General features: G+C 53.3%; 1 protein-coding gene across 1 annotated transcript; it reads left to right on the plus strand.

Moving 5' to 3' along the window:
• Positions 1-106: 106 nt before the first annotated feature.
• IP6K3 (inositol hexakisphosphate kinase 3) lies at positions 107-23,412 on the plus strand. The gene is made up of 6 exons (XM_082415068.1): positions 107-317; positions 9,879-10,244; positions 16,629-16,839; positions 17,958-18,133; positions 19,150-19,325; positions 21,988-23,412. Exons 2-6 carry the CDS (start codon positions 10,058-10,060, stop codon positions 22,405-22,407), a joined length of 1,170 nt encoding a protein of 389 aa, XP_082271194.1. The 5' UTR covers positions 107-317; positions 9,879-10,057; the 3' UTR covers positions 22,408-23,412.
• Positions 23,413-24,774: the final 1,362 nt, after the last annotated feature.

Consider the following 24,774-nt stretch of genomic DNA (forward strand, 5'->3'; position numbering starts at 1 on the left):
CCTCCCACCCTCTGGCCCTGCCCCAGAGCAACCCAACACCAGCTGACAGTTGGCCATGCCAGCCAGCCCCTGCAGGCCCTTCCCGAGGGTCAGGTGACCTCTCCTCCCCAGGCCTCTGCAGCCCAGCCCTCTGGTCAGACCTGAGTCTGAGCAGACCTCTCCACCAGTACTATAGTGGACGGTGACTTCTCCACGCTGGGACCCTGGGAAGGGCCTTTGCCCAACACCACAGACGGCGGGCACTGAAAGAGAAGATTACTTTCCACTGGACCCCCTCTTCCACACATTCCCATAGTCCCGCCACTAGTGAGGCTCTGGTGAGTGCTGTCTTGGGGGATACGGATGGGCAGGGAGGTCCTTGATGGCGCCTGAGCGAGGGGAGAGAGGGTCTCACGGCCACAGGACCTGTTCAAACCATGGGGGACCGAGGGGATGGGCCTCATCTCTGTCCAGGACCCCATGACTAGGGGTCTGCTCTGCGGAGATGCCGGTGTGTCTGTGTGTGTCTGTGCTTTGGGGAGGGGGGAGAGGGATGTTGGCACAGTTCAGCAACATAGAAATTCTGTCATACGCTCTTCCCCCATCTCTCCCCCCCTCTCCCTAGAGTCATTCCTACCCTCTGCTTCCTAGGATGTTCTGGAGTCTGGAACTTTGGCTCCTGCATGAAGGTGGGAGGGCCGAGGCGAGCCGGGACTGTAGGGGAAGCTGTGGGGTCAGGTGCAGAGGTTGCAGCCATCCTTTCCACGCCACTCTGGGCTTAACCCTTCACAGAGGCAGCTGTCCCAGGAGAACTGGGCAGCATGGGCCCTGGGAACAGCAGGTCTTGTCCCAGCAGCCCTACCCTTCCGCCTGAGAGGGGCCACAGGGCTAGATGATGTCAGCACCTACAGGCAGCGGCTGGGGCCTGGGTGTGGGCGCCCCCAGTGGAGGGAGGGTATGGACGAAGGCCATCAGAGATGTGTCACCACCAGGGGCCCCCAGTGCCCTGGGCAGTGGCAGAGTCTTTAGGGTCACCCTCCCCATGGGCTCTTCTGCCCCCGCGCCCCTCCAGTAAAACAGATTTGAACTTGAGCCTGCCACGGTCCTCAGACTCTCTGGGGGCCTTGAAAACATCCATGGTGTGCCCCTCCCCAGGGATTCAGATCCCACAGGGCAAGGCCTGGGCTTCTACAGTTTTTAAAAGCTACTGGTTTATTTTTTAGCTTTTTTACTATGACAGACTTTAAGCCTACAGGAAAAAATAGAGGGAATGACACAATGAAATTTGCATAACCTGAGTGTGGATTTTCACAGTTGTTTGAGTTTTGCCATATTTGCTTCACTGTATTCTCTAAGGCTAAGGTATTTTGAAGTAATCTATGGACATCACCGCACTCCCCTCAGAGACCTCAGTACAGGTCCTTACATAACCCCAGTGCCTTACCCCACTGACAAGATCATTGGCTCTCCAAAGACGGCCACATCCAGGCCACATTCCAATTTCCCCAATTGCCCCCTAAATAGTTTTTAATGCTTTGGACCAGGATCCAATCAGGGGGGATCAGGTCAGTGTGTCTTCTGAGCCTCTTTCAATCTGGTAGCGTCTCTGCCAACCTCCACTCTCCGCTCCCCCATTCTCCCCCCACCACAATGACTTGCTGAATTGAAAGGCCAGCTGTCCCATAGGAGGGTAAGAACAGGGCTGGGTCAGCAGCTCTCAGTACAGAGAGGGAAACTGAGTCCTGGAGAGGAAGGGATGGGGAGTCTAGGCAGAACCGTGTCTCCTGGCCCCACTGTGCAGTTTTCCTGCACCCTTGCTCCATAGTGCTCCCACAAAGCCGGCTCCTTATCAGGGATCTGAGAAACTCCTCTTCTGCAAAGGGGCTGTGGTCCCTGGGGCCGTCCCAGTGCTCTGTCCCAGGGCATCCTGGGGGCGGCAGGCCGGGCTGAGCCCACCCATGGCCGGCAGCCTGCCCGTGCTTTCTCCTGCTCTGAGCAGAGTCCCTAAAGAAATCCTTCCCATACGGTTGCTATCTTGTTTATCAGCGGCCGCAAGGGAACAGCAATCAACTTTGTGAGCATCAAGCATCGGCTTGTTCAGGGACCTGGGGGTGGGGGGAGGCTGGCCTAGATGGCCAACGAAGGGAGTGTGGGGTCCACCCACCCCCAGGGGAGGAGCTGGTGGGTTGTAGATGCTGAAGACCACTTCCGCTCTGCTCAGATGGACCCTCCATCACCCTCGCCCCACCTCCTCGGCAAGCCCCTGTCTCCGGTTTTGGGGTCCCTCCCCTGTGAATCGAACCAGGCACCCCACTCCTCAAAGTGTGCCTCACCCATGTCAGGAAGCTCCCCGGCCCCTGCCAGACAACCTTTAGAAAAAGCAGGTAGGTGACAGGAAGAGAAGGGAACGTGGGGGAACGTCCACCTTGATGGTAACTTCCAAGCTCTTTAAAAACAGCCATCTGGGAAAGGCAGGGGCACTTCAGCCACCGTCCAGGCTCTCTGAAGACAGGCCTGGCAAACCCAGGGCAGCTGGGGAAAGCGGCCCCTGATCGCTGGGCCAAGGTGCTTGCTGGCCCGAGGGCATCCTCTCTGGGAGGTTCTGGCCCGTCTGCTGCTGCCCTCTGCTGGGCAAAGGCTCACCCTTCAGACTTGACCAGCTCAGCCCTGTGGCCTGCGGTGACCACACACTCCCAGACAGACAGACAGACAGACACACACACACACACACACACATTTCTCCACCCCACTATTGTGTTTTGACCTTAAAAACTGTTTCTTCTTAGAGTCCTAAAGATGCCATACTAACCACTGGCAAGACTGTCTCTCTCTGGCTCATAAGGCAGGTGGCTGGTCATGTGACTTAGAGAAAGGTGTGGGGAAGGATATCAGAGGCTGGGAAATGTGCAGGTCTGGATATTTAGGAGTACCCAAGACCCTGGGCACAGCTTCCAGGCGGAGAGGTCCCCAGGAGCCATGCCTGCCTGGGAGGGGCTGTTGGAGTGGTTCCCAGCCACGGCCAGGGGGGCCCAAGGTCCCAAGGTGCTGTCATGAGGTCTGGTTCTGTCGGAGTTGGGAAGGGAGAAGCCCTCCCCCGGAGCAGCCCTTCTGGGGCGCTCGGCTTTTGAGTCATTTTTACACCATGCGTCTCCCGCCCTGACAGCAAGCTCAGAACATCACTGCTGCAGCTAAGGACATTTGTCAGGAGCTGAAGGGCTTCTAAACTAATAATCACTGTATTAAAATCGCATTTGGTCCTCAAGCTGGAGGAACATTGGAAGATTTTAAATGTTAAGAGAAAAGGAGAGGGGGGAAAAAAACCTTCCCTCAAAGGATAACATCGGCTTGGAAATAAGTCAGGAATATGAAGTATTGCTCTGTGATTCTGGAAATCAAGCCTTCCCCAGGAAATAGATGTTCTCCAAAGCCTCATCTTTCAGCCATGGCTGAGAAGGTGATGTGTGAATTCCCCCAGCGTTCAGTATTGATCCTACCGGGCCGGGACTGAGCAGATGGAGGGGCTCACACCCCATAGCCCTTGAGTCATTCATAGGATGGATTTTAAAACTTGATTTTTTCCCCCCAGAAAATAATCTTGTGCCTTCCAGGTCCTGATGGCCCCAGATGATACACAACCCTCTGCCGTGTGAGAAACTCCAAAATTCTCCTGCCCATTACGACCTCAGCAGTTTTAAATGGTTTTCTGATCCTCTCGTCTCTAATAGATTAAAAAATGCTCCCTTGGGCATCACAGATACACCGAACGGTACTTGTACCAAACCTCTGGCTCTGAGCTACCTGCAAAACGTACCTTAGAGCTTCAGAGGCGAGAGGGCAGGCCATAAACCATGCTGCTTCTGAGTCTGCAGCCCAACACATTTTATTTTGCAGTCTTCTTTTGCTGCAAGCGGTTTCTCAATTATCTCCTCCCCAGAACGCACCCCTCCCCCTTGGATGTACCGGGATGCGGTCCCGAAGGCTTCCACACCTTGGCGATCTCAGGCAACCCCCCTCCTGCCTAGACTGATGAGGGGGCCAGACAGGCACCTCCGGTCCACGTGGCCCGACCTCCTCTGCACCCACTCCATGCCCAGACCCCCAGCAGCATTCACCTCGGCCTCCCAACTCAACCCTCCCTCTAGTCCCGTCTCCCTGCCTGTCCTTGCCTTTCCCTGTTGCTCCCTGCACACACACACACCCAAACAGGCCTTCCTCAAGTTCCCCCAGGCTGAGCCTCCATCTCTCCCATATCAGACCCCTTCCTGGACCCCTCACTCCACCCCTGTCTTGGCCGACAGCAGTATCTCTTCTAATCTTTTCAACTAGGACTCATTTTTCAACATAATTTGTTCCCTATGAGTCCCCCTGCAATACTCATTAGACTTTTAGTATCTGTTGATTGAGAAAACAGATGATGATTAAAAAAACTACTAGGAACTCAATAACGCCTTTAAATGAATTTGTATTTTGGTAAACACCAAAGCATTTAGATACATTTGAGAAATGATTGAGCTCTGTGGGTATTACTTTTCTAGTCTGCAGATAATGCTGGTGGTGGTGACGTGGCTTTCGGTCAGGGCTCAAGAGACCCACGGATGGGAGCCCTCCACCCATGGCACGTGAATCCACACTACCCTCCCAAGGTGGCGCTCCCACCGCCCAGTCAAGGACGAGTCTCCCGTTCCTGATGTGCACAGCTGAGACACACAACATAGAGAGGGCCTCAGACAGGACCCTGGCCCCCACTTAGGGCTCAGGGCTCCCAGAGGGAGCCAGAGCGGCTGCCCCTCCCTTACAAGGGAGACCGCATGTTGGGGGCAGAACAGGCATCGGCTTTAGAATGAGACAGACTTACTGTGGCTGAATCCCAGCACCAGTGCTCACTGGCTCTGGACCCCGGGAAAGCTCTTCTACTTGCCTCCATCTGAAAATTATTCTCCTGAGAAACAGAGATGGGCATTGTAAGGCCAGTGGTCCATAGTAGATGCTTCATAGGAGTAACTATGATCGTAGAGGATATATTTGTGCAATGAAATATTTGAGTGCCTGAGGTTGCTCCATACAGGGTATCTGGCTATGAGTTGGTGAAATAGTCAGGAAGGACTAGGTTGAGCTGCATAACAAAATACCCCCAAACCTCAGTGCCTAATATAGCCCAGGTTTCTTTCTCGGTCATGCATAGTCACTCAGGAAGTGACTGTGCTTCCAAAATCACCTTGGCCAGGGAAAGAGAATTTAGGGCACTGCTTTCTCTAAAAGCTCCCACCAGAAGTGGCATATGTCACTCCCTTCCATGCGATGTCGGCCAAAGCAAATCACACTTTGGCCAACGTACCTTCAAAGGGAAGTGAAATCATACCACATTCCTGTAGGAAAAAACAGAATATTTGTGAACAGTCTTGACAATAACCACAGTCACCCAACTAGTTTCCAGATATAAGGAGCTGACAGCCTCTGATAAGATAGAGATCATGACTCATTTAGTCCAAGCTGAACCCTTACAAGTTTGATTTGTGGTTTCACCTGCCACCTTCCCTAAAATGGGAGAGGCGAGTTCTAAAAGAGGTGTATCTTCTGTAATTTTTAATGAACTCTGGTTTAGCCTGTGGGGAGAGGTCGTATATACAGAAAGGATCTCAGGAAGAGGAACTAAAATGTGCCAACTGGTGGTGACGAGCCACAGTGCCTTCATCCACCTCAGCTTGATGGGTGACATCTGTCACTGTGCCTGACGTCACTGTTACTGTCATCCGTCCCCACTCTGGGAGCCAAATACAACTGCAGGCCCTGCTGTCCGTAACCCTCCTTTCAAACCAGGGAATGTCTTGCAACCCAGCGCAGGCTGGCTATCACTCAGGCCCCGCAGGGCTGCACTGACACAGACGGTCCAGGGCCTTATTTAACAACCAGCTCGATTGCTGGGCCCCATCAGAGAAATTAGCCCTTGAGTCTCCTGGGGTGAGGCCCAGAGTCATTTCTTTCAGGACATGACCCAGTGATAGGGCAGGAGGACACAGGGATCTGGGGGCATTTGACCACTGTTCCCGGGGGAGGGGGCACTAGGCTGAGCTCCTCTGGCTGGGAGCAACTCATCCTCCTCCCTCCCTCCTTCATCCTTCCTCCCATTTCTCCCTCCCCAAGGAGCACTAGGGAAGGATGCTGGCCAAGGGGTCTGGGCTGTGGGTCTGCGGGAGGAGGCATGGGCTGGAGAGAGGGACATTTGTCTCCCTTCAAAGCACTAAAGGGAGCCCTTCAGTGTGTCAGAGGGGGTGTGAGATCCTGTCTCTGGTGACCGCCTCACCTGCCTTCCCAGCACCCAAGCTGAGTCACAGGGGTCAGTCCTGAGAACAGCCCACACAGTGACAAAGCTCAAGTGGTAGAGACGCTTGGGAAGAGGACTCCACAAAGGAGGGCTGTGCATTCTGTCATCTGAGCGTCCTGACAAGGCTGTGGCAATGCGCGGTAAATCAAGACTCAGACAGTTACCCACTTCATCCCATGGGCCTCAGCAAGCTGGTGGGGATGCCTGGAACGGACCCGGGCACCTGACTCCTTGCCCAGTGCTTTTGGGAAACAGAACGGGGCCCAGAGGCATTGCTCAAAGGCCAAGGCTTGGGTCAATGAAAGAAGTGCCTGCGTGTGGCAAAAGGAAGGTCTGGGCTAAGAAAGGTCTGTCAACCTGAATTATTCATCTGGGACTTGGCAGGAAGGATGGGACGAATGGAGGCCTTCTCTAGCTCAATCCCACAGCAACAGACAGGAAACCTCAGCTTCCTTGGGAATCCAAGGTCAGCATCAGTGCCAGGGGGAAGCTGCAGAGTGCTTCTCCGAGCAGCAGCAAAACCCATCTACCTGCCTCAGGCAGGTACCCCGGGGGCTGAAGCCACTGCCCATCCGTCCTCCTTCCGCCCCTTCCCACAACCTGCCTCAGAACCTCAGGCCGCACAGCTCAGGAGCTGGAGGACCTTCAGATATCCCCTAAGCTACACCCTAAGATGACCCTTGAGCAGAAGGGCCTCAGTTTCCCCAGATTCAAGTCCAGCTTTTTTAAAAGTACAAACTGGTTACCCAGCAGACACCCCACCACTGCCAACCCACACCAAGTCTGGGGCAGGAGAGTTTACGTTGCTGTGTGTGAGCCGTCTCGGAGGCCTGGGGTCTTCTGGCTGATCCTGGCTCCCTGAGAAGGTTTGGCCAGGGCTCCTGAGAACGTCTGACCCTGGGGATGGCAGGGATGGGAGGCGGAGGCGCTAGGAATGACAGTGCCTCTTGGGTCTGGCTGACACCCCACCCCAGGCAGAAAGCCCCAAGCAGGTCAATACCAAGGCCCAGCTCCAGGGGGGCCTCACCTGATCCCTCACGATGGTTTCTGCAGCAGTACGGATCCCAGCCACCACTAGGACATGCACTCACTGTCATCAGGTAGCGGGAGGGCAGGCCAGGGGGCATCAGGGTAGGAGAAACCACGCCTGGGGACAAGAAAACCTGAGTCCCTGTCCCAGCACAGCCAGTGACTTGCGGGTGACTTTGGCCAAGCCCCAGCCTCCTTGGGGCTCAATTTCCTGACTCTCAAAGTAGAGAAACAGCAGCCCCCAACCCCTCTGCATCATGGCAGGTAAGCATGATCTGAGCTAGTGTGCCTGGGTTCAAATCCCTGTTCTCCCCCTAATAGCTGGGTACACACAGGCAAGTTACTTAACCTTTTTGTGCCTCATTTTCCTCATCTGTAAAATGGGGCCGATAACTAATTACCTCATAGGGCGGTTGTGAGGCTTACATGGGTTCATCTATGTAAAACTCCTGGAACGCTGCCTGGCTGTGTGTTTGTTACCATTTATTGTTATTTTCTCCCCATGCCACCACTGGTAGGTGACATCCATATCCTTAGAGCTCTTCGGGGGCACAGGGGGTGTGGGGAAAGAAGGGTGGTGGGCCGCCCAGCAGAGCAGCATGAGGGCCTGGACGCCGCCAAAGCTGGGCTTGCAAAGGTGAGGCCAGGCCTGGTTAGCGCCAGGCGCTGGGGAGACAGTGTGGTGGACGGGGCCTTGGCTCCTTCCAGGAGTGGCTATAAATGAACTTTACAACCTGGCTGTCCCTCTGCTTACCAGAAGCGCCTCTTCCTCCCTGACCCGGGGACAGGTGAGCTGGCAAAGGCTGACATACAAGTGGGCCCGGCCAGAGGAGAGGTGTCGGGCTGCCTTGGTTTTTCTCTTCCTTCCTCCTTCCTGCTTCGGCCAAGTTTGCAAGGAGGATTGGGTTTGCCACGGAACTGGGATGTCTTGTCTGATAACCAGACTGAAGGTATCAACTCATCCTAGGGCTGATTCCCGATTTTCCTCGCATCTAGATGCCTCCCAACTTCTTTCCTCAGCTCCTGGGGGCAGATCCCAAGCAGGACTCACCTCTGGGTGGTCTCAGAGCAGGGCTGGGGGGAGCCCCTCGCCATCAGGCCCCAGTCCTCCTCGCCCCAGCACCCCCAGCCTCCCCAGTCACGCTTCAGCCACGCATCCGGCAAAGCAAATGCACACACCAGGTAGAAGTCATCCCCTTTCCCTTCCTAAAGGGGAGCTCTATGGCCTGCCAAATAGTAGCCAATTCGGGAACGGCGCCATGGAGGGGAGTGTCGGGCCGGGCTGAGGCTTTCAACTCCTCCTGGTGCTGGAGGTCCAGGTGGGTGGTGGGAGCTTCTCTGAGCTGGAGTCCTGAACCAATTGACAGGTACTGCTGTGTGTGGAGCCAGCCAGCCATGCCCATGGTCTGGACTGAAGGTCAACAGAGGGTTAATCACGCCCAGCGCTGCCTAGCCTAGTTGCATCCTTGGCCGGCCGGGAGTCCAGCAGAGGAGAGAGTATTAATAACTCCGTGGTGACGGGCACCGCTGCGGGAATGTCCTCTCGAACAGGATGAATACGACCACAAGAGCCTCCCCTTGCAGTGTCTCCTTGGCACTCTACTGAGACAAAGTCAGGATGTCTTTAGGGGCCATGTTTCCAGCCCAGAGTTCCAGCATTTGCCTGAGGTCCGGCAGGCCCCCTCTCAGGGAGGGTGAAGGATGCACACGTGGTGGGGGACCAGACGAGGAGCCCCCGCTTAACTTCTGCCTGTGCTCCTGGCCTGAGGTGGGCCCCAGCAAGCCATCGAAGGCCTTGCTTTCCTCATTTGCAAGCAGCAGTGATAAAGCCAGCCCTCCCAGGGCTGGTAGGAAAATATGACCACCATGGCAATAATGCTAGAAATAATCATGATAAATCACATTTATTGAGCACTTAGCTCCGGGCACTGGGCTAACCTTTTCATGGGCTTATATCTCAGTTCTGAAACCTAAGTCCACGAGATGGGTATCATAATTATCCTGTTCTACAGATGGGGAAACTGAGGCCCAGAGAGGTTTAGTAACTTCCCCAGGTCACACAGCAATGATGTTGTGGAGCCATGATGGTGCACAGCAGGTGTATATGCAATATCAAAACGAAGCATTCCTGTACCCCTCCAGCCCCTGCAGGATGGTGAGTCCCCACCAGCAGGGACTCTGCTCTCTTCTCGTTGGGTTGGGATCAAAGTTCCCAAAGGAAGGCAGGCAACGGGACACGAGAAGTTCAGACACACTCACTGCACTCTGAAAACTTACAGTTTTAGGTATTGTTTTTTGTTTTTTGAACGTTTTAATATTAAAATTCAAAAGGCACAGAATGGTATTTAGTGAAAAGTCTCTATCTCAGCCCTGCTCCCCAGAGGCAGTAACTGTTACCAGTTGCTTGTAACAGATTATTCCAGAAGAAATCGATGCCTATTTACAGTCTTGTTTAACTACCTGGGGGTCGTGGCTGGCGACTTCAAGTGCTGCCCCCACCAGCACACCACCTCCCTCACATCCTTTCCCTTCCTCCTCTGCTTTCCAGGGAACGCCGCCAAGAGCCCTCAGCCAGGAAGACACCTGGGCTATGACAGCGATAAAGGCCAAGAAGGAGAAAGTTGAGGACTGCTGACAGCCCTGCCTTCTGTCTGGGAGCTGCTACCTCGACCTCGGGCCCTCCCTCTTCTTGTGGATTTGCGGGTTGCCCCCTTCCCACGCTGAAGCATGGTGGTGCAGGACAGCATGGACGCCCCTGGCGTGCCCCTGGAGCCCTTCCTGCACCAGGTCGGAGGTCACCTGAGCGTACTGAAGTATGATGAGCACACGGTGTGCAAGCCCCTCATCTCCCAGGAGCAGAGGTTCTACGAGTCCCTGCCACTGGCCATGAAGCGCTTCACTCCACAGTACAAAGGTGAGTGTCTGGGGCTAGCATGGGGCGGGCGCACACACCTGCCACCTCCTCAAGCACAGTGGTGTGTTGAAGTGTTGCCATGGAGACCTGCCCCTCTCCACAGCCCAGCTGGCCTTCACAGCCCCAGTTTCTCTGAACTCTTTGAGCCTCCAGGCCTGGAGTGTTATGCCATTTGGCGTCCTACAAATTAGCTCAAGCCACCAGCCTTCGAGGAATTGAGAATGGGATAAAGTGATTCCCCAGCCCCACCCTGCCCTGATGGGGCATCCTGGTCTGTGCTTTGGGAGTGCCATGCCTGGGTCCTATGACTGTGGTTGGTAAACACAGGACAGGTGGAGACCTCCTTCACCTCCCTCAGGTGACCCAGGTGCATGGCAGGAGCCTCGGGTCTGAGACAGGTTATGGAAGGGCTGGTTCACAGTGTGTTTGGGAAACCAGAATTCCCACCGTCATCCAGGGGCAAAGCCAGGGCGTTTCCACGGTGTAGCTGGGGAAATGGTGCACGGAGCAGTGTGTGTTCTGGATCTGAGCACAGAGTGGGTTCTGGGGAGAGAAGGCTGGTGGGGGAGGGCTGCTGTTTGCTGGCCTCCGGACAGGGGCACTCTGTGGGCTGCCAGCATCCGCAGGGCAGGCTGTTTTGTTCACATCCAGCCTTCGGTAAAAGCGGTTCACAGGGCTCAGGGCAGGACTCTGCCAGCCGAGGGCCCACAAAGGGATACATACTCAGAGAAAAGACCTCCTTTAGAGGATTTTAGACCTCTAATAAGTCAGTTAAAAACTTACCTGCATTTCAGTGATGTGGATAACTGGGAAGGATGGGGCCTGTCTTCATCGGTGTTTCTCAAAGTGGGATCCAGGATCAACCAACTTTACCAGAATTGCTGGTGTGTCTGTGTGTGTGTGTGTGTGTGTGTGTGTGTGTGTGTGTGTGTGTGTGTGTGTTTAAATGCAGGCTCCCAGGCCCCATTCAAGACCTCTGAATCAGAATCCCTGGGGTCAGGGCCCAGGTATCCGTATTCAGCATGTTCCAGATTCAGACCCACTGAGAGGGGCCCAAGGCCTTGAGCCCTGGGCATTGCTTCAGTCATGGGCTGCCAGCACCTCTGAGAGTCTGAGATAAGACAAATGAGAGACAGGGGTGGATGGCTGGTGTACAGCCTTTGCAGGCCTCCCCGGGGGCCCTCTGGGGCCGCAGGCCGGTGTTGCCCATCAGCTGTGGATCACTGCCCATCTTGTCTGAGCACCCACTGGAACTAACATCTGGCCCTTCACAACTGAACTCAAGCCAGCAAAGGGGCGGCAGGATCTCGGGTGGGGTGGCCTCCTGCCCGCAGCATTTCACGCTGGTTCGACACAACCCTGGAGCTGAGACAGGCTGCCAGGGCAGCCCCAGGCAGAGCGGGGAAGTGAAAGAGGCCGGTGGGTTTCCAGGACCACATCCCGGTGCCCTCCCCGTTCCCTGTCTGCACGAGCCATCCCCCATTTCGGGGGGGGGGGGGGCGGGCGCGGGTGGGTTAGGACCACACCACTCTGGGGAGTCTTGGGCACTGTCGACTCTCCAGACCCCTCCTCTGCCCTGCTTCCCTCTCAGGTTGGGCCCATCCTGGTACCACCTGCCTTGGGGCCCTGCTAACTTGATAGATTAATCTGAGTCATCACTTCATGCATCAGTCTTTGCCTTGGGGCTTCATTCAGGAGATGACGTTTGCAAACAAGTCGGGAGGGGGCGGGTCAGGGAACCACAGGACATCTCTCAGGTGAGACCACACAGCCTGGCTGAGGGGGAGGGGGAGGCAGAGCCCATGGGCTGGCGTGACACCCAAACAGGAGGTTTCGATGAGGCAGAAACGCTGATTCCCTCACCTGCCCGAACACGATCCACGTGGTGCCAGCATCCAGGCACCACCCAAGGAAACGTATGTCTGAGGAGACACTAGAAAGGGCCCAGAACTGGGATCCTCAAGCCCACAGATGCCAGGGTCAGGGAGCTGAAGTCAGGTTTGGGATGGGAAAGGGTCCCTCGAAGGACCTCAGGCTGTGCGGGCATCTTGTTTCACCAGAAAAGAAAAGTAATATCGGCCAACCCTTAGTGTTCACTCAGTGCCAGACACACTGGAAGCAGTTTCCATGACTGACTCGTTTAATCCTGACAACAGTCCTCTGAAGAAGGTACTTCTATCATCCCCATTTCACAGGTGAGCAAACTGAGGCACAGAGAGGTTACCCAACTTGCCTCAGGCCACACAGCTAGTGAGGCAGAGCCAGAATTCAAGTTTAGCTCCCAAGTGTGGGCTCTCGGCCCCCCAGGCCAGCTCCACCAGTGACTATCACTGAAGAGACAACTCCTCAGATGCCAGTGCTCAGGGGTCACCCAGCCCAACGTGGGAGGGGATGTGACTTGCCCAGGGTCACTCAGCTAGTGACCTCAGGTCAGGGGAACTTGAACACCCACAAAGCTGCCACAGGGGTCTCCTTTTTCTTTCTGGTGGGAAAGAAAGGGCTGTTCCTGACATGGTCGCCACATGCCCCAGAGCCCACCCTCTTCCTTCTCACTCTCTGCACGGTGATGGCAGCGGACTGCTGGGCAGCAGCAAGGGCAGCCTCCCTGTGCCAGGAGCTCAGCCTGGACCCTTTGCTGGGTTCCTTGGGCATGACAGCGTCTTGAGGCTGTGCCCCTCTGCCTCCCAGTCTGCCCATCGGCTTTGGGTGAGTGAGGACATACTCCTAGGTCAAGTTGGTAGTGGATGAGCCAGATTCATATTACAGACAGCGGCAAATAAATGTTCTCATGAGCTTAAAAATAAATACATGACAGAATATTCACGGAAGCTGCTCGGCCAAATCGAAATTGCTGAGATGCTCTGGGCACGTCAGCCAAGGCAGTGAGCACTCATGTCTGCCCAGCTGACATGGTCACAATGGAGGTGCTTGCGGGGCTGGTGAGCAGGCAGACAGGGCCGGGGTCCCCCACTCTCCTGGCCAGGCAGGGGCAGCAGAGTGTTGGGAGCCCGTGGGCGGCCAAGTCCCCATGGACACCCAAGGCAAGCTGGAGGCCAGGCTGGAGCCAACAAGGCTCTTGACTAAAAGAACAATCCAAGCCCCAGGGAGTCTGGATTCAACTGACTTGCTGCTCTTGTCAAGGGCAGGCAACCCGAGATTGTTTGCAAGGCCGCTATGTGCTATGGTCCCGGGTTTCAGAGGGAAGGGCTGGGCTGAGCCAAGAATGTGTGAGAGAGGGAGGAAGACAGACCTACGGAGACACAGAGCCAGGGAGAGGCACGCAGGGAGACAGAGCGGGAAGGCAGAGACATGGAGTCTGGCTGGGTAGCTCTGACAATATGAGAAATAGAAAAGACTTTCGGATCTTATTGGTTTGGGGTTATTTGCACCTCTGCTTGCGTCCATCTATTTAGACACTCAGCACGGATGAGATGAGACAAGAGCTGGAACCTGGAGAAGCAGGTGAAGGTCACATTTCTTGTCCCTCCAGGGAGGCCTCCTGGGCCCAGGGCTCCCCAGGACCGTGGTTTCTGGCAGGCCTGTCACCTTCGCCTCACAAGTGGGAAAGGCCAGGCAGTTGCCGGATGGTAACTTGAACTTAACGAGATCCAAAAGGGCCTTGCCTTTGGCCAGCACCCCTTCCTGCCTCCCCAGGAGCCAGGAGGCTCCAAGCCCCCCAAGGACAAGCACAGAGGCCAGCCAGCTCCCCCTCTTCTCACACCTGGAGGGTAGGCTCTGGGGCCTGGGGGTGGTTCCCAGATCAGTCCTCCTCCCCGGAACAAGCACAGCGACCCTCCCGCCAAGAAGTCAAGGCTGGAAATGTAACACCGTATCCTTGGGCTTCCTGGCGCTTCCGGCCCTCGGCACTGACAGCCCTCTCACGAGGTGGTGGCATCGTAGCCTCTCCGTTCGTTCCTGTGGAACAGAATGACCGGAACAAATGTGACTGGGGACACAGCAGGAGTGTGCCTCATCCACACACGGGTAAACATAGTGTGATGACACAGGAGTCTCCCGATTAAGTCCCAGGCTCAGTGTGACAGCCTGTTCCGTCTCCCATATTCACGGCTGGCGTGGCCTTCATCCCTTACCAACTGTGTGACCTTGGGTGAGTTATCAATCTCTCTGAGCCTCAGTGACCACAGTCAAGTGCCTTGCAGGCTTAGTGATCAACAAAATGCACATAATGCTGGCACACAGTAGATGTGAAAGACCAGGGAGTGGTTATTACTACTGTACTTGTGTCCCTGACCTGCCATCAGCCCCCTGCTCTCATGAGCAGGACAGCCCTGGTGGGCTCGGTCTAGGGATGCAGGCTACTGTCCAGGTGAACTACAGAATGCCAGGTTCAAGTGCGCTGTTATGGTTACTATCATGATTACTTCACAGGACGCTGGGGCCTGGGATGAGCTAAGGAAGAGCAGAGTTTTTTAAGGAACTGGAGGGAACCGAACGTCACGCTCAGGCTGCAGAATTAGGGCACTGGGAACCTGAGATGACAGGCCTGGCCCAGGGAGACCACTGAGCTAGGCACAGATGGGCCTGGAGCGTGACTCGCTGAATTATAGAGCAGCCCTGAAAATGAGTGTCTGCTCTGAGCAGCCCAGGAGGGCCGGGCAGGGCCGCACGAGGGGAAATCAGCTGCCTTGGCTGCTGGTTCAGCAGAATGACCACTTAAACGCTGAGAAGGTGACCAAGTGGCCAGGGGAGGAAAGCAACATTTGGGAGGATGTGACCACAGACAACCCTCCCATCTGTCAGGGTCCCAGCAGAAAACGAGCAGTACATGCCAAGGGAGTTAAATAAAGAGAATTTTTCAAGGGACTATTCACAGAATTGCACACAGGATTAAGGGAACAACTGGGGAGACTTCCCTGGCGGTCCAGGAATTAGGATTCCATGCTTCCACTGCAGGGGGCACGGGTTCGGTCCCTGGTTGGGGAACTAAGATCCCACATGCCATGCAGCGCTGCCAAAAAAAAAAAATGGAAATAACTGGGGATGGTGAGGCAACCAGGGGGCAGCAAGACTGGAAGTCTGTAACCACCCCCAGGCCTGAAGGGCTGAGGTGAGGGCACGGTGGAGCTGAGCAAGAGGGAAGCTGCAGAGAAACACAGGCACGGCAGAGCCACGCCGCAGCAGGGAGGGAACAAGTGGGATAAAGCCCCAACCTTTCTCCTCCCCTCCCCCCATCTCCAGCCAGTGTCCCTCATTGGCCCAACTGTCAGGCAAAGGAGCCATTGGTGCATGCCAGAGTCAGCCCCCAGGCACAAGATGGATGGAGAATGGGTTGGTAGGAGAAGGAGCGAAGAGAGGGTCCTCACGGCATCAGCTGCAGGAAGAACAGGAAACAAAGGACTCTGTAGAGATCCGGTTCTCTCAAAAACATTTGTGTGGCCGTCTCCTGGGCCACGACCATGAGTATCTTCCACCTTCACCAGAATTCTGGCGAGGCTGGGCACCCACAGAGGGAGGGCTGGACCCTGCCACCAGAGCGAGAAGTCCAAAGAACACCACAGAGCCATTAACGTACAGGCCAGAGCCAATGACCTGACCTGGTCGATGTCCTAAAGGAGAAGCTCAGCTAGCACATGGGCTCAGTGGGTGTCCTCACATCCTTCGCTATCACAGCCAGCTACTGGAGTAGGATGTCATGCCTGGATTACAAACACCGGTGGTTAGGAGGTACCATTGGAGAAATCTCACACGCCTTCTCTTTTCTATCAAAGAACCACATTCTGTCCATAATCTTCACGTGCTGTGCGTCTAACCAAAGGCAATGGCGAACGTCAGTGTGAAAGCCAGGGATGGGGGGAGGATGAATGAAGGGGCAACCCAAGCACCAGGAGGCTGTTAGAGGAAGGCTTCCTGGAAGAAGCTGCTCAGATACAGGTTAACAGAGGGGAGAGCCAGGGTGTCGAAGGAGGCAGAGGATAAGGGGCGGTAATGAGAGGAGCCCCCGACTTCCCTCACTGCCACTCAGAGGCAGGGGCCCTCTTTGCAGAGGACCAGCTCAGATGCCCCCAGGTTGGGCCCGGGTGGGGTGCTGCGGGGTGCCTGGGTGGTGTGCTCGCGCACAGAGGAGTGGGGATGTGAGGACAAAATGTACGCAGCTGCTTTGTTTCAAGCATGAAGGGGCAGGGAGAGGTGACGAAGCAGAAGCTGTGCCAACATCCGTACGAGGCCATTTTCTGCAGGCTCCGCAGCTCTGGGCTCATTCTGGAACAGGATCGGGTTCAGGCCAGTCCCCGTAGCTCTTCCTTGCGAGATGAGTTGGGGGAGGGGGGCGGTTGACCACTGCCATTAAACTATAGTTCAAATGGACATCACACTGCATCCACTCCGTAAATGTCATCTGCTTTCTCCACCCCTCCCCTTCTGCAGGCACCATCACCGTGCACCTCCGGAAAGACAGCCGAGGCCATCTTAGCCTGGTTGCCAACCCACTGAAAGAGAGCCGGGGGCCCTTCAAGGTCTCCACGGGGTCGGCGGCCGTGGCCATATGGCAGACCCTCCAGCAGACCACCAGCGGTGGCGGTGCCCTCCCCCTCCCCCAGTGGCAGCACACCCAGCGGGCACACTCACTCAAGGAGAGGTGAGGGCCACTTGGCAGGATGACAGAACCCGGGCAGCACGTCCCTATCAGGGACCAGCACCACTCCCACCTGTGCCCAGGCCGATGGCTCCCCACTAGGGCCAGAGCTGAGAAAAGGAGAAATTCAGATGAAGGCTCTGTCTAGAATAAGCCACGTGACCAAAAAAAAAAAAAAAAAAGGAATGCATTTTCTTTGGTGCCACTTCTAGAGGGAGGATTTCAATGCATTTCATCTCGGAAGTAGATGCACACGCCGAGTCCTATACAGAGCAGACATTCGGTGTATATTTGTTTCATTAAATACCTGTTTCACTGAGACCATGAGGTGTCTCTGGAGGGGGAAAAGGTGCAGAGCAGAAACCCCAGAATAGTTGACATAAAGGAAAAGTGTGGCTAATGCCTCTCTTAAATCATCTTCCTTAGCGGTCGAGACGGGACGAGGAGAGAGGTCAATTGCAGGGCTCCGTGGGACCCTGGAGACTCAGGCAGCTCAGGACGCCCAAGGTCCTTGGAGAGTTCTCAGATTAGCTGACCTTTCTCATATGAAAAGGATCCCTGGGGATTTTTTAAACACTTATGGGAAACAAAAGGGAGCTAATACAATGAAAGTACCTCCCTTCCCCAAGGATCTTATTAAGCCTCCTGGCTTGGCGTCAGGAAGCGGTGCATATTATCTCCATGTTACAGACGGGGAAGCCAAGATGCAGAGGGCAGGAGAGGGTGGACCAAGGACCTATGATTCTTCCCCCCATGGCATCTGAAGCCACAGTAACAGCCTAACCCCCAGCCTTCTGATTCCAGGCAGGGTCGCCACCTTTATACTGTGTTGCCTCCATAGGGAGGTAATGACCCAGGTCATTTACAAGTGAATTTAAACCGCCTCAGCCCCCTGAGGAGGTGACATGCTCCGGTGAGTTATTCCGGACTTTAGAGAGACCCCTGCGAAGCCTGCAGCGTGGCTTGATCTGGTGCCCCAGGGCCTGAGCAGGGCCGGCAGGGCACTCTGAGGTCCTGCAGGCATCCTGAGAGTAGCCAGGGAGAGTCCACATCAGGGTCCAGCCAGGAGAGCCCAGCCAGTCACAGGGGCCCTGACTGTCGTGTGCTCCCCTCGCCCGCAGCCCAGCCACAGCGCTCCTGAGGTCCGAGCTCCACCTCAAGGCCCACGTCCCCTCCCTGGTGGAGGATGTGAAAGGGAACCAGACAGAGAGGAGAAGCTTTAACCCGTGGGGCCTGCACTGCCACCAGGCCCACCTGAGCCGCCTGTGCACTGAGTACCCTGAGAACAAGAGGCACCGTATCCTTGCCCATGACCCGCCCGCCCGCCCAGCCGCCACTGTGCACGGTGCTGTCAGGGGCTCAGGGTGGTGAAGGGGGTGATAGACAGACGTTTGGGGGCAGGGCCAAGGGAGGTGTGGGTAGGGAGAGAGAGCCTGATGTGAGGGAGAGTGGGAGGCACAAGCCCTCCAACCTGGGACCTAGGAGAAAGCAGATCTCTCCAAAAGAAAAACCAGAGGCTGGGGAAGGAGGACTGGGGGAAAAGCTGAACAGAGTGCCCCTGTTTGGGCCACTGGCTGTGTCTCTGCCACCTGGGCAGCGGGGATGGGCAGGGCTGGGGTCTCTGTGGGCAGATAGGAAAGATGACTGCCACGTTGGGTGGGGGTAGGGGTGCGGGTTCAAAGGGTGGGAGGGTCCCTGCACCCAACCTCCCTTTTACACCTCCCACAAACTCAGAGAGCAAATTCAGGCTTGAAATGCCCCCCTTTTGTCACCTCTGGCTCCTTCCTGCAAACGCAAACCGGTGGCTGGTTTCTCTGTATTTACTAAGCCACATCTGCAACCCTCATCCATAAGAAGCTTTTGCAGGATAATTACTCCGCTGAAATTAATATTCCTGCAACTCATCTCCGAAGCTAACATCAACCCACTTCTCCCAAAAGGTATTGGCCCATTCAGTGACTCGAGGTTTTAGCATTATGATTTTTCTGCCATAAAATGTAAATTGGGCATGGCCTGCCAGGGATTTCACTCCTGCATTTAAATTACAACCTCAGAGCAAAAAGGAAAAGAAAAAGAAGCTCACATCCTCATCAACTCCCCCTAAATGAATGGACTTATGAAAGCAGCCTGCAAAGTTAATACCTTGAAATCTTCATAGCAACTGACAGGCTGGTCTGTAATGAAAGAAATGGGAGTGAAGGGATGGGGCTCAGAGGAGGGAATCTCCAGCCAGCTTCAGAGGCCTGCTAACCGCCTCCTGTGGGGCAGTGGCCTTTATGTCCTCAGAAGCCTTCCTTAAAGTAGCATGACCAGGGTTCCTGCTGCTGGAAAACGTCGTGTCACAGTACAAGCATCCCTGCATCTTAGACCTGAAGATGGGGACCCGGCAGCATGGGGACGATGCGTCGGAGGAGAAGAAGGCCCGCCACATGAGGAAGTGTGCACGGAGCACCTCGGCCTGCCTGGGCGCGCGCATCTGCGGCATGCAGGTAGGTGGGGGACATCTGCGGGGCTGGGCATCCTGGCATGTCCGCTAGGGACAAGGATGTCTCCCATCGAGATGCTGCTGCCCCCCGCAGGACCCTTCACTTTGTGGGAGCAACAGAGACGGCAGCCAAGCACCTCTTTCACCAAGAAAACGCGTATCCTGGTCTAGGACACACTGGGTTTTTTAAAGAGCGCCTTTCAGGATAGTGATATCAAAACCCCACCATTTTGGGGGAATGTAAATTGGTGCAGCCACTCTGGAAAACAGTATGGAGGTTCCTCAAAAAACTGAAAATAGAATTGCCATATGAAAAAAAAAAGAGTTGCTATACGATCCAGCAATCCCACTCCTGGGCATATATCCGGACAAAACTGTAATTCAAAAAGATACATGCACCCCTATGTGCATAGCAGCACTATTTACAATAGCCAAGACATGGAAAGAACCTAAGTGTCCATCGACAGATGAGTGGATAAAGAAGATGTGGTATATATATATACAGTGGAATACTACGCAGCCATAATGAGTGAAATAATGCCATTTGCAGCAACACAGATGGACCTAGAGATTATCATACTAAGTGAAATAAGTCAGACAGAGAAAGACAAATACCATATGATATCACTTATATGTGGAATCTAAAATATGACACAAATGAACTTCTATGAAACAGAAACAGACTCACATAGAGAACACACTGTGGTTGCCAAGGGGGAGGGGGTGGGGGGAGGGATATATTGGGAGTTTGGGATGAGCAGATGCAAACTATTATACATAGGATGGATAAACAACAAGGTCCTACTGTATAGCACAGGGAACTATATTCAATATCCTGTGATAAACGATAATGGAAAAGAATATATATAACTGAATCCCTTTGCTGTACAGAAGAAATTAACACAACATTGTAAATCAACTGTATATCAATAAAATTTAAGAAACCACCATTTTTAAACTCATCTCAGGGTCTCTGGCAGTTGGAACTTTCCACGTGACCACGTTGGTCCTGCCCATGTTGAGAGCAGACCTTTGATGACAGTGTGTGAGCAGGTCTGGGAGCAAACTGAGAGAAAGCTTCTCTGTGTGCTCCGTTGGTTTCTCGTTCTCTTGAACCATGAAGCTGAACCCTCTCCTTCTCAGATGCTGGCAGGCAATCTGCTCTTTGAATCCTTATTAGCCATTCCCTGTTCTTTCTCTGCCTTTTCTGCTTCTGCTTGCTACCTCTTCTCATTAACAAAGTGGGAAGGTCGTAACCTGCAAAACCCAGTAAAGGAATGGTTAATTTTTTATTGCCCCGACTCCACACTTCATTTTTGCTGTTCTGATGTGGTTTATAGCCAGGGCTGCAGGAGAACAGGAGGAAATAAACTTTCTCCAGTGGTTCACTCTTAGAGTCTATCTACTCAAAGCAAAACCAGACACGGATCTGACGGTAATCGTTATCACTTTCCTTAATTGAAACTGCCACCCCTTGAAGCTGGAAGTTGAGTCTATAAATGTGTGGCACAGATGTCCCTAGGAAGGCTTGGAATGCAGTCCTCAAGAGAATGGAGTGTGACAATTTGTGGAGTACATGGAATCTCTCTCTGGACCTCAAACCTTATGAAATTGATCTGATTTATTTAGAAAGAGATGCCTGTCGTGGGCTTAGGACGGCTAATTGTAGCAGCTGATCTCCAGCCCTCCAAAGGCAACACCAAGTCTATGGTATCTTTCTGATTTTTTTTTTTCAATTCCTGTTTTCTGTAAACATATCATGTAATCTGAAGGCAGGGAAGACCTGAGAAACTGTCTTGGTCAGGTACGGGCAGCCCTTCCCAGGTGTGCCAGGCAGAGGTGTGCCAACTCACCCTCTGGCCATGCCAGCCACTGACCTCCGTTCAGCCTCTGCCTGCCTCTGCCATCTGAATGAAATGGGAGCGGCTGCCACTGTCTCCCCCATCAGCATCTCTCCTCCATCTGCTCCCTTCCGGTGGCCAAGACATGACAGGGGAGGGGAGAAGAGCTGATGCTAAGGAGAGGAGGCGCCAGCCCCACAGAGCTGCTGTGAACCTTCCCTGCTCCATCCAGGCTCCCCTCAACCTCACTGGCTGCCTGAAAACTCCATCCACACCTGATCTAGCCTGTCTTTTCATCTCCAAACAATTCACCCCACTTTACCCCCAGAGCCATTACGGTTTTCTTAGAATCTGCAGAGAAAGGACTTCATAAACTTTGTTGGGGGAAATTTTAATCTACTTGGCTTTCCAAAGCCATTGGCTGTGATTTCAGATTCCCACTAAAGCTTTCTCGCTTGGGTTTGCTAATATTTAAAGAGGGCCAGAAGCCAGGGTTTAAATCATGGTTTGGAGGTTGACATTGGAAATTCACAAGAAAGGAGATCCAAACCTTTTCCTGGTGGGCGGAGGGTCACCTTCATAGGATGAAGGATCTTTAGACCTTGGATTCCTATTAAACGCTTGCACAGAAAGCATTTTAAAATGTAAAAGTTACACTGGTGCTTGATGAAAGATCATCTTGCCAGTCATTGCAGCCATTCTTGCCCTGCATCTCTAGAAATCTGTTTATATATTAGGTAGCTTGTGATGCTGCCACTGTAGCAGATGTGATTTTTTTTTGTTGTTTGCAATTCTTCACATTTTCTATCTTCTTTTTAATGCAAGGTTTATCAAACTGATAAGAAGCACTTTCTCTTCAAAGACAAGTACTATGGAAGAAAACTCTCAGTGGAGGGCTTCAGACAAGCGCTTTATCAGTTCCTGCACGATGGGACCCGGTTCCGGACGGAGCTGCTAGAGCCCATCCAGCGCCAGCTCCGGGCCCTCCTCTCAGTCATTAGGAGCCAGAGTTCATACCGGTTCTACTCCAGCTCTCTCCTCATCATATATGATGGGCAGGAGACTCTGCAGACGCCCCACGGCAGCAATGTCATCAAAGTTGACATCCGGATGATCGACTTTGCTCACACAACCTACAAAGGCTCCTGGAATGAACACACCACCTACGATGGACCAGATCCAGGCTATATCTTTGGTCTGGAAAACCTCATCCAGATCTTGAAGGATATTCAAGAAGGAGAATGAGACTTGTTGGGCCCATCCAGATTTTTCTGGAGGATAGCTCTCCAAAAGGGCCTGTTGGTAGCTAGGGTAGTCTACACGTCCCTGAGATGTGTCTGTAATAATTATATCTACATTCAAAAGCCATCTCTATACATGGCAGGCTATACTAACAGCTGCTAAGGAAACCAGCTCTGGAGGTGATTCACGTACCCTGGCATCTTGCACTCATGCCAGTCATCGTAAGCTGCACAGCAGGTTGAAATGGTGCCTTTCTGGAGTAAAGGGTGGGGTGCAGAGGAGTTAGAGGCCAGCATTACAGTGAGATTCTGGAGTATTTGCATTTAAAGATGCTTTCTTGTTGTCATGCTGCAGTCTCACAAGCTGTAAGGCAAAAAAACAAAACGAAACAAAAAATCCTTACTTGAGGAAGTCTGGAAGAATGAATTCCCTGGTTATCGTTTTTCTGCTCACATGGGCTGCGGCTCCCAGGGCAGACAGAGCTAACGAATGTCTCTTACCTTCCTCAGAGGCACTGTTGGTGGGGCTGGGTGAACTGGGACAGATCTGCCCATCTCACCAGCTTTGTCCCCAGGTTCTGAATGGACAAGGACAATCCCAGACACAGTACTGGCAAACCAAGACCCCAGCTTCCCCATTTTGGCCCGTGGAGAGGCGGGTCCTATGGGAAGTGATGACTTTGTCAGATTCTGACCATGAAATGCAGCTTCCGGTGGGGGTGAACTGCGCATAAGGAAGATGTGAACTTCTACTCTCCGCTTTCTATTTATTTATTTAGGGGGTGGGGTGGAGGAGTCAGAAGAGAGGAGCCTGGGGGACCCAGGAAACCAGGCAATGTTTACGAGACGGGTGGACAAGTGTAAATACGGAACTGAGAGCAAACGGTTCTAATTAATTCCTTCTTCTGCAGTGTGGAAACCTATTATAATGCCCTCGAGTCAAGCACTGAGATACATTACCCAATTAGGGAAATAAATTTGTTAATAAAATTGCTGAGGTTACCAGTGATTATTTGGTGTGCATTATTACCCTTTCTGTTTGTTGATTCTGATCATCATACTGTATGGTAATTCCAATTTATGGGTGATTAAAGTATACACAGCAAGAACACTTCACTGATCTCCTGCAATCCTTCAGGGAACCTGGGTGAGAAATGGTGGCTAATAAAATATCTGCGTGTATCACAAGGCAAGCACCAGACCTGAGAAGTAAGTGGTCCTTTCACGTGAACCTTATACAGTGCAAAATGAAACCATTTTTATATTCTCATAGCTAATTACCATTAACTTTCAAAAATCTGCACCAAAAAAAAATCCACACCAATAGAAGGAAAGAGTGCCTGACAATAAAAACACTTGGTTTAATTTTAGTTTACATTATATGGATTTCCAAGCAAGGTAACTTGCCTACTCATGTTTGGCCGAGGTAAAGATGTGACTGATTTGCATGCCCTGTGTCCATGGTGGAGAATTGAGTCAAAGCACACTGAGTGGCAAAAGGAAGTCAGCCGAAAACAAAATATTTGCTAATGACGAAAGGGAGCCCGATATACCGCTTTTTCTGGGCCACTTCCTTGCTTGAGAACCTGGTACCACATCAACCAAGTCCAAAGCTCCCTGGCTGAGCTTCTGATTTCTGTCCCCATTCTCTGCCTTTTGTACTGTGGGAGCTGCCTGAGGCTGAGGGGAATGTCAGCTGGAATCTAAGTCTTTTAGGACTGGCCACCCATGTGGCTAACCACGTTGCAACTGCTCTCCGTGACTGGCTCCTTCTTCCTGCCGATGTGATGACCCACTACCCCTTTACCCCACGGTGCCCTTCACGGGCGGCCTTCTTCCTCCTCTGCAAATCTTCTGAGGCTCAGCCCAAATGATTCTCTCCTCCTCCGGAAGATGTCACCAACAATAGTGCAGTTTGTTGCAAGGGACAAAGTTGGCTACCGTTTTAGACTGTTCTTCCTAGACTCCTGGACTCAGAGGGGCAACTGTGGTCTGGAAGCTTGTGCGAGGCTTTGCAGATTCAGCAACTTGGCTGAATGGGTCCACCCAAGTATTGCAGATCTGGGTAGAGGGAGAAGAACAGGAAGATTCAGAGAGAAGAGAAGGTGATGGGTGTGTATGTGTCTGTTCTCCAATCTGAGTTTACTGCGAAATGGCAAAAGGGTGAGGGAGCCCCAGGTATCCAGCAATCGGCAAGCCCATCCCTGTCCTGCTCAGCTGTTCTCTGCTGATCTCTTTGCTAAGTGCTATGGATGATCCAGCTCCTGTAGCTTAGATTCTAGTTGAGGAGGCAAGAAAAACACAAATGAACTGACCACAAACCACACAATACATACCCAGTGATACAGCGGATTAATCCACATGGTACAGA

The sequence above is a fragment of the Balaenoptera physalus genome, assembly GCF_965194825.1.
Source record: "Balaenoptera physalus genome assembly, chromosome: 11".
Lineage (NCBI taxonomy): Eukaryota > Metazoa > Chordata > Mammalia > Artiodactyla > Balaenopteridae > Balaenoptera > Balaenoptera physalus.

Bases quoted from the DNA above. Each gene is read 5' to 3' on its own strand.
- IP6K3 (XM_082415068.1), top strand. From the start codon at position 10,058: ATGGTGGTGCAGGACAGCATGGACGCCCCTGGCGTGCCCCTGGAGCCC. The intron at 18,134-19,149 runs GTATCCTTGCCC...TAGCATGACCAG, and splicing joins CCCTGAGAACAAGAGGCACC to GGTTCCTGCTGCTGGAAAAC. The intron at 19,326-21,987 runs GTAGGTGGGGGA...TTTTAATGCAAG, and splicing joins CGCGCATCTGCGGCATGCAG to GTTTATCAAACTGATAAGAA.